This window comes from Scomber japonicus, chromosome 4, assembly GCF_027409825.1.
Source record: "Scomber japonicus isolate fScoJap1 chromosome 4, fScoJap1.pri, whole genome shotgun sequence".
NCBI classification, from domain to species: Eukaryota; Metazoa; Chordata; class Actinopteri; order Scombriformes; family Scombridae; genus Scomber; species Scomber japonicus.
The window spans coordinates 29,989,698-30,005,071 of NC_070581.1; the positions used below are offsets into that span (position 1 = coordinate 29,989,698).

General features: G+C 42.7%; 1 protein-coding gene across 2 annotated transcripts in view; it reads right to left on the reverse strand.

Moving 5' to 3' along the window:
* Positions 1–11,103: 11,103 nt before the first annotated feature.
* plekhg5b (pleckstrin homology domain containing, family G (with RhoGef domain) member 5b) overlaps positions 11,104–15,374 on the reverse strand; it is a 29,453-nt gene continuing 25,182 nt past the window's right edge. For both annotated transcript variants that reach the window (XM_053318468.1, XM_053318469.1), the window contains 4 exons: positions 15,175–15,290; positions 14,899–15,050; positions 13,044–14,144; positions 11,104–12,020 (listed from right to left, as the gene is read on the reverse strand). In XM_053318468.1, coding sequence (XP_053174443.1) covers positions 12,011–12,020; positions 13,044–14,144; positions 14,899–15,050; positions 15,175–15,290 — 1,379 coding nt within the window. In that variant the 3' untranslated portion in view covers positions 11,104–12,010. The remainder of the gene's footprint in view (positions 12,021–13,043; positions 14,145–14,898; positions 15,051–15,174; positions 15,291–15,374) is intronic.

Genomic DNA, 15,374 nt, shown 5'->3' on the forward strand with positions numbered 1-15,374 from the left:
AATGCCTTGAGATTACTTTTATTGTAATCTGGAGCTATATAAATAAACATAGATTGATTGATTGATTGATTAATATAATATAACTTTACTATAATAAACTATCTATTTACAAAACAGATGAACAGCCTGAGATGAGTGTAATCTCCAACAATATTATGTCTCAGTTTTTTGCAGATTATTTTGTACAGAAGCTGCTGATTGACAACATTTTACACTAAGTTCAATATGTGAATGTTTTAAATATGAGCATAATATGTATTCACTGTTTTTTCAGATAATTATATTCTGGTCAGGGTAGAAAAAAAACCTCTGAGGCATCAGGAAAAAATTACTTTTAATGCATATACAGACCGTATACAGACCGTATGTTTGACACCCTTGGTCTACAAGAGTCACATGATTGAAGTTAGCCAGAGCGCTAAACAGGAAGTTGGCATTTTTGGCTGGCAGAAGTTCCTAGTGAGCATGCTCCATGGGTGCATTGGGTGGTTAAAGGGTGCACAGTATATTTGGCTTTATGTGCCACTGAGTAACTCTCACTTTCATAGGAATGAACAAGGCCCGTTTCAGACGCTGTATCCACTTCTCTTTATACATCCATGTTTCTACAGTAGTTCAGAGAAGGTCTTCTGTGTTTTCTGCAAATGTCGCAGCCACCATAAGTTCGCCCCCATCAGTTACAATGTAAATACTTTATGACGGCATATTTCATGAAGAGGAGCGATGATTATAGCTAGAAACCGTGTTTATATTAAATACACCTGTGTTTATATGGGTGCCTGACTGTTGTTTTAAAGGCAGACTTGAAAAAATGTGAACCGGTCCTCTTTATAAATGATATGAATACTTTCTCCACCGGTGTCTGAACCTGAAACCCAACTGGAGTAGACAGGGACAGAAAGCAGAAAGCAGGGGCAGAAAGCAGGGGCAGAAACCGGGGACAGAAAGCAGAAAGCAGGGGCAGAAAGTAGAAATCAGGGACGGAAAGCAGAAAGTAGGGGCAGAAAGCAGCAAGCAGGGGCAGAAAGCAGAAAGCAGGGGCAGAAAGCAGAAAGCAGGGGCAGAAAGCAGAAAGCAGGGGCAGAAAGCAGAAAGCAGAGGCGACCTCATATTTTTAAGGGACTGTGTGTTTATTGTTCTCATCATAGTTTTTTACTGTATTGATACTTTATGCATATCACACAGGAGAGAAAGTCATTATTAATCATAACTTATGTTCAGGCTGTGGGAACATATATTACCAGTATTTATGTAATAATGGTAGATAATGTGCTCGTAATACCTTAGTTAGGTCAAACAAGCTCCCAAATATTTACTGTAACGTTTCAACCTGTGAGTTTCTGTCAGGCAGAAACATTCATGTGAACTGGAAACAAACTATATTCTGCATAACCTTACATAACCATGCAGGTTGAAACTTTGCAGCTTCTCTTCTACTCCAACACACATTATTTGACAAGAAGTTGTTGCTTGATTGAAATATAAGCATGCATATATAAGGAAATATATATATGTGTGTGTGTGTATATATTTTCACTGCATTATTATATGAAAAACACACGAAACTGCCCTCTTGGGTGGCAAAAGCACACACTAAAGTGCCCTATTCAGTGGCGAGAACGTGCTGTAATTGCCCTTTATTTTATTTTCGCCCCTGCCTTTCAAGAAGTCCGTGCACGCCACTGATTATAAATGTGCTGTGTTATGCTATGTACATTGATCTATTTGAAAGACTAATGTAAAAAGGGCCAGTGTTATAAGAAAATGCTTCAGCCTGCACCTTTTCAGTCAGAAACTGCTTTATTTATATATTTATGTATTTATTCATTTATTTATTTATTTATTTGGTTTGTCACAGTTTCGAAGGGAACTGAAGAAAACAAGGCCATATGATTATTTCCTGTATTTGAGTTCAATGACCGAAATAAACAAAAAGAAACTAAACCCATGAAGGCCACATTCCGTTACCATGACAACGGAGTCAAATGAAGTGAACCAAACTACTTTTAAAACTTGTTTATTTTTTTGGGTTCATGTGAAGATATTCGACTGTGCGTGATTGGTTTGCATTTGGGTCACAACTTTTAGACTTGCAAACACCCCACTACACACACACACACACACACACACACACACACACACACACACACACACACACACACACACAGGGCCAGTCGGTTCAGGTATTAGACACAGAGCACATTGTCAGATTAATTGTGTGATTGCGCTGTAAATATTAAATGTGCCGGACTTACATTTTAATCCCTCTGTCCTCCTCTGGTATAGCTTCTCTTTGAACGAGTTTCCATTTAATTTAGAAATGAGTGATTTGTATTGCATGTTTTTTAGGCTGCTGCCCTAAGAAGACAATATTGTAATTACAGTAAGCTTCTTATAAGCTGATACAATTATTGAGGTGAGGAGTTTATATTGTCGCGTGAAAGTGGGACCTTATGCTCTTTCAATTTAGAAAACAACACAACTTTTCTGAGGATAAAGACATTTGATCCTCTAGCATATGCCACGTCTTTGTGGAATGAATTTATGCCACAGAGCAGCTGGCAATACATTTATCACCTTACTGCTACTGTGAGGGATTGTGTGACCGACAAAAAAAACAACCAAAAAAAAACGAGACAGAGCGTCGGCTGTGATTGATTTTGTTGAGCATCTAAATAAACAAGCGGTGCAAGATGTATTCAGATACTTTAGTTTAGTTAGTAGTAAAACTACTAAAATCACAATGTAAAAATACTCTAATGCAATTGAAAGTACAGTTTTTAAAGAAGGCGTGGACCTTGGCGGTCCGACCCTCAGCTGCAGAAGCTAGCTCTAGGGACGTGGAACGTCACCTCTCTGGTGGGGAAGGACCCTGAGCTGATGCGCAAGGTTGAGAAGTTCTGGCTAGATATAATCGGCCTCACCTCGACGCACAGCAAGGGCTCTAGAACCCAGAGTTGCCACTGGTGAGAGGCGCCAGGCAGGGGTGGCGATACTTATTGCCCCCCGGCTTGGTGCCTGTATGTTGGAGTTTACCCCGCTAGACGAGAGGGTAGCCTCCCTCCGCCTTCGGGTGGGGGGATGGATCCTGACTGTTGTTTGTGCCTATGGTCCAAACAGCAGTTCAGAGTATCCACCCTTCTTGGACTCCTTGGAGGGGGTGCTGGAAAGCGCTCCCTCTGGGGATTCCCTCGTTCTTCTGGGGGACTTCAACGCTCACGTTGGCAGCGACAGTGACACTTGGAGGGGTGTGATTGGGAGGAACGGCCCCCCTGATCTGAACCCCAGCGGTGTTCTGTTATTGGCTACGATGGTGAGGGAGAATGCCGGTCAGACCCGGTAGACCCAAACGTATTGTGGGGGTCTGCTGGGAACATCTGGCAGAGTCTCCTGTCAGAGAGAGTTTCAACTCTCACCTCCGGGAGAGCTTCGACCACGTACCGGGGGAGGCGGGGGACATTGAGTCCAACTGAGCCATGTTCCGTGCCTCCATTGCTAGGCGGATGCCGTCAAGCTGAAGAAGGAGTCCTATAGGGCCTTTTTGGCCTGTGGGACTCCGGAGGCAGCAGGCAGGTACCGGCAGACCAAGCGGAGCGCAGCTACGGCAGTCGCTGAGGCAAAAACCCGGACATGGCGAGGCCATGGAAAAAGGCTTCTGGACGGCTTCGAAGAGATTCTGGACCACCATGGTCTCAGGAGGGGGAAGCAGTGCGCCGTCAACACTGTGTATGGTGGGGACCACCCAACCAGTCCACATGTGTTTTGTGGACTTGGAGAAGGCATTCGACAGTGTCCCTCCAGCAGTCCGGACGGGGCACGGGGTACCGGACCCCCTGACATGGGCCGTCCGTTCCCTGTATGACCGGTGTCAGAGCTTGGTCTGCATTGCCGGCAATAAGTCGGACTTGTATTCAGTGAGGGTTGGACTCCGCCAGGGCTGCCCTTTGTCACGATCCTGTTCAAAATCTTTATGGACAGGATTTCTTGGCGCAGTCAGGGCGTTAAGGGGGTCCGGTTTGGTGACCCCAGGATTGGGTCACTGCTTTTTGCAGATGATGTGGTCCTGTTGGCTTCATCAGACCGTGACCTCCAACTCTCACTGGATCGGTTCGCCGCCGATTGTGAAGCGGCTGGGATGAGAATCAGCACCTCCAAATCCGAGTCCATGGTCCTCAACCGGAAAAGGGTGGAGTGCACTCTCTGGGTCGGGGATGAGGTCCTGCCCCAAGTGGAGGAGTTCAAGTACCTCGGGGTCTTGTTCAGGAGTGAGGGAAGGATGGAGCGTGAGATCGACAGGCGGATCGGTGCAGCGTCTGCAGTAATGCGGACTCTGCACGGATCCGTCATGGTGAAGAGATTTACCAGTCGATCTCCGTTCCTACCCTCACCTATGGTCATGAGCTTTGGGTAGTGACCGAAAGGACAAGATCGCGGGTACAAGCGGCCAAAATGAGCTTCCTCCGTAGGCTGGCTGGGCTCTCCCTTTGAGATAGGGTGAGAAGCTCAGTCATTCGGAGGGAGCTCGGAGTAGACCCGCTGCTCCTCCGCGTCGAGAGGAGCCAGATGAGGTGGCTCAGGCATCTAATTAGGATGCCTCCCGGACGCCTCCCTGGTGAGGTGTTCAGGGCACATCCCACCAGTAGGAGACCCCGGGGAAGAGACTGTGTCTCTCGGCTGGCCTGGGAATGCCTCGGGATCCCCCAGGAAGAGCTGGACGAAGTGGCTGGGGAGAGGGAAGTCTGGGCTTCCCTGCTTAGGCTGCTGCCCCGCGACCCAACCCCGGATAAGCGGAAGAGGACGTAACGATAACTCTCCTGTTGTCCTTGAGTCAAGGAAGGAAAGGAGGGAGGAAGGAATGAAATGAGGAAGGGAGGAAGGAAAGGAAGGAAGGAAAGGAGGGAGGAAGAGTATATAATTCATGAGGAATTCAAAGGAAAGTAAAAAGAGTGACTACTAACCCTGTTCTCCCCTTTTTAAGCAAATACAATTACTTACCATACACCACTGATTATTCAAATAACTTAACGAGTCATTTAAGTATAATAAAACATCTTATACACGAATGGTTCTTTTGAACAGTGAGAGCAATGCTGCATTTTATTCAGAGTTTAATATATTAACCATCACACATCATTTCATATGTGGAATTTTTTTTGTAGCTTCTTCAGACGGTTGTTCACGGGGGGTCTGTGAGAACAGAGAAGGGGGCCAGATGTTCCCCCCCCTCCTGTGTGTGCCCCATGTCAAGGTCAGCGAGCCGCCTGTCTGATGGCGGTGCGTGGCTCTGATCGAGGGCAGATGTTCACAGAGTTATCCATTCCATATGGCCGCCACTCGTCCACACGGGCCTTTTCACAGCAACGCTCTTGTAAACACGCTTTAGTTTGCTGTTCTCCTTTTTTTTTTTTCAGATTTTTTTTTTCCTGCCCCTGTAAAACATGTCCTAAATCCAATCACCTAGTCCCTCTAAAGGGGATGATGTTGATGAATGGGAATGTAGTGTAGTGGTAGTAGTGACCTATAAGCCCCTACTGAGATTACAGGCAGGCAACCAGCCAGCCAGCCAGCCGATGCCTGGTCTGGGCTCCAGGAAACAGCGAGAGCTTAAAGAGGGATTGTTTAGATAGACAATGGTGTCTACCTGGTTTTAATCCCCCTCCTGCTCAGAAAGAGTACAGGGGGGATTGGCAGAGTTTAATAAATGAAAGTGCTCCTATAATCGGGATTTGTCAAAGTGCCCCTTTGTGTTAATCGGACATTTTTTACAGCATGGTTTTTGACATCTGCCGCAGCGAGTGGTGTTAACCCCTCATTCACCCCCCCCCCCCCCCCCCTCCTCCCCTCACCCCCACCCTCTCCCAGCTGTGTACGTTCCCATTTCATCTCACACTCACGGAGGTAATGATGTACACGCAAATCAAAACAGAGAGAGTGAAGAGTGTGAACATGTGTGTGTGTGTGTGTGTGTGTGTGTGTGTGTGTGTGTGTGTTTGTGTGTTTGTGTGTGTGTGTGTGTGTGTGTGTGTGTGTGTTTTGTTTAGTGTTTATATTTCCTTCCTTCCTTCCTTCCTTCCTTCCTTCCTTCCTTCCTTCTTCTGTCCTTCTTTCTTTCCTTCCTTCCTTTCCTTCCTCCCTTCCTTCGTTTCTCTGTCCTTCTTTCCTCCCTTCCCTCCTCCCAGCTATCGTCCTTACTTCCTTCTTTCCTCTGTCCTTCCTTCCTTCCCTTCCTCTTTCTTCCTCCCTTCCATCCTTCCTTCCTTCTTTCAGCTTTCCTTCCTTCCTTCATGCCTTCCTTCTTTCCTTCCTTCTTCTTCCCTTTCCATCCTTCCTTCCTTCCTTCCATCTTTCCTCCCTTCCTTCCTTCTTCCAGCTTTCCTTCCTTCCTTCATGCCTTCCTTCTTTCCTTCCTTCTTCCTCCCTTCCATCCTTCTTTCCTTCCGTCTTTCCTCCCTTCCTTCCTCCTTTCCTTCTTTCTTCCTCCCTTACTTCTGTCCTTCCTTCCTTCCATCTTTCCTCCCTCCCTTCCTCCCTTCCTTCCTCGTCTCAAGGACAACAGGAGGGTTAAAAGCAGGATTCATAATATATAATGATGTTTTTATTACTCAATGACACAATTTATTCATTTTGTTGAACATGAAATTAACAACACTGTTAATTATACAGTTTTTTTTAGCTCAACCTATTAAAATATATGTTAAATACACAATATATGTGCTGTTAATTGATCTTAAAACAAATAGGCTATATCAGATTTTTAAATATTAGTGCAATTAATTTAAAAAATGTTGGTTTAACATGAAAAAAAAAAGATGTGAAGCTCATATGAGACGGGTGTTTGTGTCACGTTAACTCATTTTATGTAGATTTGAAACTCAAATTTTGTCTCATGGATGAAGGAAACATCTGTTAATGACATTTAAAGCATTTCTGGCTTTAATCATCTGTAGCTAAAAAGTACAAAAAGGAGTGAAATAGACCAAGCAGGTGCAATATAGCAGCCTAACCCTAACCCTCTGCCTCATCATCATCATCATCATCATCATTATATACCTGAAAGTAACATATGTGATGCAGCCGCCTCCCCTCATTACTTACTTAGTCGAGGCTAATAGAACGACGACGTGTAATTACTTCATTGCTAAAATAGAAAGCTGCATTTTAATAATTAAAGTCCAGCGTATCAGCGGTGGAGCATAATAAAATTGTTTTAAAATCGAGGATTACAACCGTAAATCCCCTACAGGCCAGATGTGAGTCCGGGAGGGGCCCCCGCTGCATTCTGGGGGCCAGATTAAAAACAGAAAATCCCACAGGACCGCACTGTCTTTTTCCCCTGCAGCTTAGGGGCTTGTGTGGACTCAACATGCTGTAATCCACCGATTAGCTGATATAATCACCTGTAAATACACCTTGGCTACAGCGTTACCTTGGGCCTGTCGGGCCTGCGTGGGACATTTTTTTGTTTTGTCGACACAGGTCAGATTTTGACTCCGCTTTAATTTTTTTGTGGGAACCAGAAAAGCCAGAAACAGACGGTCGGACTCGGAGCAGACAGACAGCTATATACGTGATGTGTAATCTGACATATGTGATCTAGATAACGCTAAATTGTTCCAGCATTAGTGCTCTGAAACTGGATGACATGATGGTCTGTGGAGGCTCAGATTAGGGAAGATGCTTGAGATGCAAGTTCAGATGGAAATAAAACAGATTTTGTTGGGGTTAGAGTTAGAGTTACATTTATGAGGTCAAATCTGGAGAGCTAAATGCAATTTTTAGATCCTTTACTGCAGTGAAAGCAGAAATAATCCACTGTAAAAAAAAAATACTATTAGAAGTATGAAAGCTCTACATGCAAAATGTACTTAAAGTATCAGAAGTAAAAGTAGTTCCCCTCCACTCAACAGTGTTTAACTATTACATATTTTGGGGTTATGATCCCTTATGCAGGTATTATATGTGAGCAGCAGTTTAATGTCTGATAGTTAAATATCTATAAAAATGTGTCTTTTGGGGTAAAATCAGGATCTGCAAAGTAACAAATATGAATATAGTGGAGTAAAAACTACATCTCTCTCTCTAGTAGAAGTATAAAGTAGAAGTCAATTAAAATACTTATATATCGAGTGCCTTAACCCTCTTGTTGTCCTCGAGGCAAGGATGGAAGGGAGGAAGAAGGAAGAAGAAAGGGAGGAACAAGGAAGAAGGAAGGAAAGGAGTAAGGAAGGGAGGTAGAAGGAAGGAAAGGAGGGAGGAAGGAAGGAGGGAAGGAAGGAAAGGAGGGAGGGAGGGAGGGAGGGAGGAAAGAGGGAAAGAAGGAGGGGGGAGAAAGGAAAAGAGGAAGGGAGGAAAGAGGAATGAAGGAGGGAGGGAAGAAGGACAGAGAAAAGAAGGAAGGAAGGAAGGAAGGAAGGAAGGAAGGAAGGAAGAAAGGAAGGAAGAAAGGAAGGAAGGAAGGAAGGAAGGAAGGAAGGAAAGAAGAAAGGAAGGAAGGAAGGAAGAAGGAAGGAAGGAAGGAAGGAAGGAAGGAAGGAAGGAATATCGAGTGTCTTAAACATACTGAATTAAAGCACTTGAGTAAATGCACTTAGTTAAATTCCATCTTTGTAAATACGGATCCATTAAAATCACTTGACCCAAGAACAGAAAGCAGCAAAGTCTATTTAATCAAAACACTGTACGTGAATATAATGTTGAGGTGCTTCCATGTTATTATACTTTATTCCTTATAGAGTAATATTGTTTACTACACTATATTTAAGAAGCTCGAGACGCTCAAGGTGACATCTTCAACCAAAACATTAAATATGGAACAATATAAAACATCCTCACTTTTTAGAGTCTGGAGTCAGAACATATTTGGTACTTTTTGTTTAAAGTTATCAAAATAGCTGTAGATGCATTTAAAGACTGAATTTTAATATATTAAACTGTTTAAATTAACCTATCTGTGATAATAAACTGATAATATAACTCTAACAGAGGATATTGACTACTTTAAATACACATAAATGCAAAGTAGCTACTTTTTAAAACTACTTTTTCAGTAAATAAATGAATGCATGACTTTTTGACTCATAATAAAAGTATTTTTCTAGTGCATCTTCAACTGCCGAAAACCCCCAAATACATTAAATGTGGAAAAACAGCATCACATCGGCACTTTTTAGAGTCTGGAGTCAGAACATATTTGGTACTTTTTGTTTAAAGTTGTCAAAATAGTTGTAGATGCATTTAAAGACTGAATTTTAATATATTAAACTGTTTAAATTAACCTTAAAATTCTGCATCTGTGATAATAAACTGATAATATAACTAACAGAGGATATTGCAGCTGCTTTTTAAAACTACTTTTTCAGTAAATAAATGAATGCATGACTTTTTGACTCATAATAAAAGTGCAGTATCTCTACTTTTTATTATCTCAGTACTTCCTCCTCTGCAGTTCTGAGTAAATACACTTAGTTAAATTCCATCTCTGTAAATCACATCCTCACTTTTTAGAGGCTGGAGTCAGAATATATTTGGTACTTTTTGCTTATGAAAAATAGCTGTAGATGCATTTAAAGACTGAACTTTAATATATTAAACTGTTTAAATGAACCTATCTGTGATAATAAACTGATAATATAACACTAACAGAGGATATTGACTACTTTAAATACACATAAATGCAAAGTAGCTACTTTTTAAAACTACTTTTTCAGTAAATTAATGAATGCATGACTTTTTGACTCATAATAAAAGTGCAGTATCTCTCTCTCTCTCTCTCTATCTATCTTTCTCTTATCTCCGTCCTTCCTCCTCTGCAGTTCTACTGGCTCAGTTTTACTCTCACCGCTACAGCTTGGTACGGGCTTAACATCATGACATCAAAAAAAAAACCAAACAATGATGCAATGAATTATTATTCCTGCCAAACACGGCCGTGACCCCGTTGGTGTAATTCTTCTTCACCTCTCTAAACATTATTTCGCCACCTGCTGTCTGCCTGCGTCAAAAACACACCAGAGAGATTGAGAGCGGAACAACCTCCGGCATTCAGATCTGACTCTTCACCTCAAATCGCTCCATTACGACGGATTAAAACCATTAAACAAAAAAAAAAAAAAGAGAAAGAGGAAAGAGGAAATAGAGGGATTGTAAAGTATTTTAGCATTTTTATTCTGTAAGACACTTTAAAGTCATTCCTGAAAGAGGAAACACATGATTTTGGTTCATAGCACATTCATGCCTGGCAAGAAAAAAAATTATTAAGACTACATCGACAAAAAACAAAAAATGTACAAATCATGGAAGCAAACACAATATAAACAATATCTTATATATATAAAACATAGCAGGCATAATAAATATAAACACATAAACACAACTAAAAGTAAACAGGTAACCTATTTGGTTTTGGGAAATGTTTGGAAGAAATCACTGATAATGAAAAGAAGCTGAACATCAGTGTGGATGTGAAGTAAGATTCTCGTGGTGGTTGATGTTGTTTATTTTTAAATCTCCTGGACAAAGAGAGCGGATCAACTAAAGCCAGCTCTGCAGATTCACTCATTTACAGAATATCCAAAACCCAAAAACCTTTTTGTTCAAATCTGTTATTAAATGTAAAGAAACACAAGATTAAATTAATTAAAGGTGAAGAGAAAAGGTGCTCCAACACAGGCAAGTGTAGATTTTTTTTTTCTCCTTTTATGACCAAATTCTTGCTTGTGCACTTGTGTTTGTGGTTTTTATTTTAAATACATTTAGGCCTCAAAAGGTGAGCGTACACTCAAGCCATAAATATATATTTATATTTATATATTTATATATATATATAGTGCAGGAAATTCCTCTAGTCAAACATATTCAGTCATTGTTTCCAACATGTTAAAAAAAAGGAAAACAACTCTTCTTCTTCCCGTTAGCTCGTCATACCAAATGGCATTAGTTCAAGCAAACGATTAACAGTAAAGAAGGAAGTCCGTCTCCGTGGCGACGCAGCTGCTTCATGAGGTTGGGTGAAGGCGAGCTGAGGATGTGATTTTGGGTCGTCTTCGGGTGTCTGGGGATCTTAACTGGCTGCTCAGGAGGTTTCCATCTTTGGGTGTTTTAGCGTTTTGTTTTTTTTCACAGGAGACGGGAATCAGTTTTTTTTTGTTTTTTTTTTGTTTTGGCTTCAGTCAGGAATCAAGGACCATGTATCATTCGGACATGTGCACATTCACAGTCACACACACACACACACACACACACACACACAGACACACACACCTGTACACGAGCAGACACAAACAGCAATTCAAATTCACTGTGTGGCTGTAAATGTAAATTCACTCCTTAGTGATTCTTCTACTTAAAACAAAGATAACTGTGCAATTTTCTTTTTTTTTTTCTTTTTTTTTTAACGTCTCTTTTGTTGAAGCAAACCAGGAGTAGTACAAATATCAGGACGTCCTTGGTGCTGTTTTTAATTCAACCGTTGTGTCATAGAGAGCATTTTCAAGACTTTTAAATTGTCCCTCTCTTTTTCCAAAGGTGGCAGGATTCAAAGCTCCGCCTCTTCTCCGGTGCAGAGAGGGTTTCAAGGTTTTTTTGGAGGACCTCTGCCTAAAAGGCCTCGTCACACCTCCGTCTCGGATGTCTCCTCCTCCTCCTCCTCCTCCTCCTCCTCTCTCTCTCTCTTTCCGTCTCTGACTCCACCTTAAGGTCCCAGCCCCCATGATGCTACTTCCGTTGCAAAGTGCAAGCAGTTAATGTCTCTCCTGCCTCTCCCTTCCCCGTCGGGAAATATTGGAAATCAATGCAACAGGTAAGAAAAAAAAAGGATTGTTACTGTACTGTTCAATAAATTGGTATGGTCAGTGTCCTTTAAATAAAAAAGGAATTTGAGGAAGGGAGAGGGCAGTAAGAGAGCGAGTGCATTTGTGTCTCAAGAAATTCAGTCCATCCATCCATCCATGCAAAACAAGTGTTGTTCTTTATTCGGACCAACGTGCCACCGGTCAGCTGTTTGGAAGAGTGGTTATACCTCCCTGGAAACGAGAGAAAAAGAAGAGATGAGACATTAATACACACATTCCCTCTTAAATAAACAAGAATACATCTTCATATCATTTAGTTAACCCTCCTGTTGTCCTCGGGTCAAGGTAAGAAGGAAGTAAGGAGAGAAGGAAGGGAGGATGGAGAGAAGGAAAGGAGGAAGGAAGGAAGGGAGGAAGGACAGGAGGAAGGACAGGAGGAAGGAAAGGAGGAAGGAAGGAAGTAAGGAGAAAAGAAAGGGAAGAAGGAAAGGAGGAAGGAAGGAAGGAAGGATTGAAGGAAGGGAGGAAGGAAAGGAGGACAGAAGGAAGGATTGAAAGGAGTAAGGAGGGAGGGAGGGAAGGAGGAAGGAAGCAAGGAAGGATGAAAGGAAGTGAGGAAAGAAGTATGGAAGGAGGAGGGAGCAAAGAAAGAGGAAAGGAGGGGAAGAATGAAGGAAAAATTAAAGAAAGAGGGGAGGAAGGAAGGAAAGAAGAGATGGAGGACGACAGGAAGGTTAAAGAAAGTGTTTGACATTTTGGGAAATATACTTATTTGTTTCTTAATAATGAGGATTGATACTTTTTTAATATCTGTATGCAAAATATATATAACTGTTAGCTTGGCTCCCTGCAACCTCTAAAACTAACTATTTAACACAAGGATGTCCAAACCCATTCAATAAAGGGTCATAATGTGGCTGCAGGTTTTTGTCTGAACATTGAGATCAGCTGATTTATGGAACAGTTTGGACATGCCTGATTTAACATCTGTCTATTTTATTTGATCTCTGCAAAAAACAATGCAAAAAATGAAAAGCTGTGATTTTAAAGGAGGTTTTTTGCTAGACTATGAAATATATAACTTGTTCATTAATGAGCTTTTCAAGTGCTGGTGACAGATTTAGTTTCCTTTGCACAGAGGCAGAACCAGCTGATGTCTGCAGCTTCACATTTACTCTACACACACATACATCCAGAATCAGTGTATTTAAAAAAATGTGAAACTATTCCTTTAACTTTAAAGCAACAACTTACGATGCAGTGAGAGTGGAGTTGAGGACGAGAGTGGTGCGTATCCTGTACAGCTGAGCTAACGTCAGCTTCTTGTGCTGCTGAGGCGGCGATTTCCTCTTTTTGGGCGACACTTCCCCTGAATCTCCGCCGCCCGATGACTCGCATTTCCTCTCCACGCAGGCAGAAGGAGCCACCGTCTCGCCGTCTGAGCTGTTGCAGTGCGACTCGTTAGCCTGGCACGACCCTGCAGGCCCCTCGCTGTGGTGGGCGTGCCTGGCCTCCGCTCGCCTCCGGGTGGAGCACAGTTCATCGGAGGGGGCGATGACGTTGACGCAGTCTTCGGACCGGTCGAGGTCGCTGGAGAACATCTCCAGGCAGTTTAGGCCCAGCTCCGACAGACTCTTACTGTGCGGCAGCAATGATGCGTCCATGTCGCAGAGTTTTGATTGGACCTTTGATTTGGGGCTGAGCGAGTGGGAGTGGGAGATGTGGGTTTTACCGTGGAGACGCTGCAGGAGATTGTCCTCGGAGCGAGACAACGCCAGAGTGGTCGGCCGCTGGAGGCAGTGGAGCCGAGACTGAACGTGCGGCCGCCGGCGAGGTTTAGAGGACTGGACGACTGACAGCTGGGAGCCCAGCGAGGCAGAGTCCTCCTCCTCTTCCTCTTCCTGCTCCTCCTCCTCCTCCTCTTCTTCTTCTTCTACCTCCTCTAGTTCTACCTCTTCCTGCTCCACCTCGCGGCCCTCCCTCTCTCCCTCCTCCTCCGTCTCCTCTCCTTCGCTCTGGCCGGGCTGAGGCTGCAGTTCTCTCAGGAGGGATTCAGGGGAGAGAGTACCGTAGGCGCTGTCCATGGAGAGGGAGCGACACTGAGGGTCCAGCTTGTCACCGTCACCATCGGACCCGGGCTCCTGATCCTGATCCTGATCCTGATCCTGCTCAGAGTAAATACTGGAGTGGAGTCTGTGGGGGCTCGAGGACTGGGACTGCTCGGACCCTTCAGACAGAGTGGAGACGTTTGAGTCCGTCTTCTTGGTTCCCTGGAGGTTCATGTTGGGGGTGGGAGGGTCTCCTTGTTCGTCGATGTCCATCACCGACAGAGTCTCAGTGGAGCCGTCTGATTGGCTGAAAGGAGACGTTTAAATATTAGATTTACAGCATTTAAAGGGAAGCTACAATCACACATCATTTTAAAGGAGCAGTTCAACATTTCTCACCGATAACACTTTTATACATGTTTGTTTAATCCATAAAAAAGTCAGTTTGTAGTTTTATAGCTGGTTACTTCCTGTCGGCTTTACGTCACTGCGTCCAGCCAGTAAACTGTTACAGCAAGTAACTAAACAATAAACCACAACATCTGCTTTTGTGTTCATGAATGAATGAAACAATACACACAATAATAAGTGAGTTCTCTTAAAATGAATCTTAAAATTTGACCCATTTTTTACATTTGAGAGTTGTAAAAACACACTATACACATTTCATTTAGCTGGACTTGCAATAAAATGGAAATAAAAAGCATAATTTTTTCATTTTTGTGCAGCTGATACACATTTTTATATATGCAAATGCACAAAAAACAGCAATTGAAACATGTTGGATTCTTCATATTTTATAAAATATTCACCTGGATCATTTTTTCATAAATAAATTAAATACACTCTGTTCTCTCTCTGACAGCTTCATTAAGAAATTTATCAAACATGTATGTGAATTGGTGCAGAAACTAATTATGAGTCAGAATATGAACAGTATATAAAGGGTTAACTTGTAACTTCTGACTCTTAATCACATCTAAACTTTATCAGTAATCAATAAAATCTATATAACTATAATTGATCATTTATTACAGCTCCAACTGTCCACACTGTCGTACCTGGAGTTCTGCTGGTCTTTGTGCCTCATGCAGGGGGAACTCGTGGTGGAGTTGCTGCTCTCGTCTTCCTCCTCCTCATCTTCCTCACCGGCCACACGTCTCTTGTTCTGCTGTCGGAGGATCTCCTCGGTGTGAAGCCTCTGCAGTTGGTTCTGTATAATAACGACACAGTAATGTTAAAGCATGTAGATCTGCAGTTTAATTCAAACTATGATAATGTCTCATGAATCTCATTTTTATCTGCATGTGTTAATAAAGATCTAATAGGATGTGAACCTGGACGTTGCAGACTGCATCGACCCAGCTTCGCCCCTGGGTGGCACTGTTGGCTTGGAAAGTGTAGGCCGCCACTGCACTCTTGAACTCGTTGAGGTAGATGAGGATGAAGGAGCCTGAAGAGAGAAAAAAAAGTCAGAATCACCTCGTTAACTCTCAGTATTTGTCATGAATGGTAAATCTTTAGCAGTTTAAGGTAC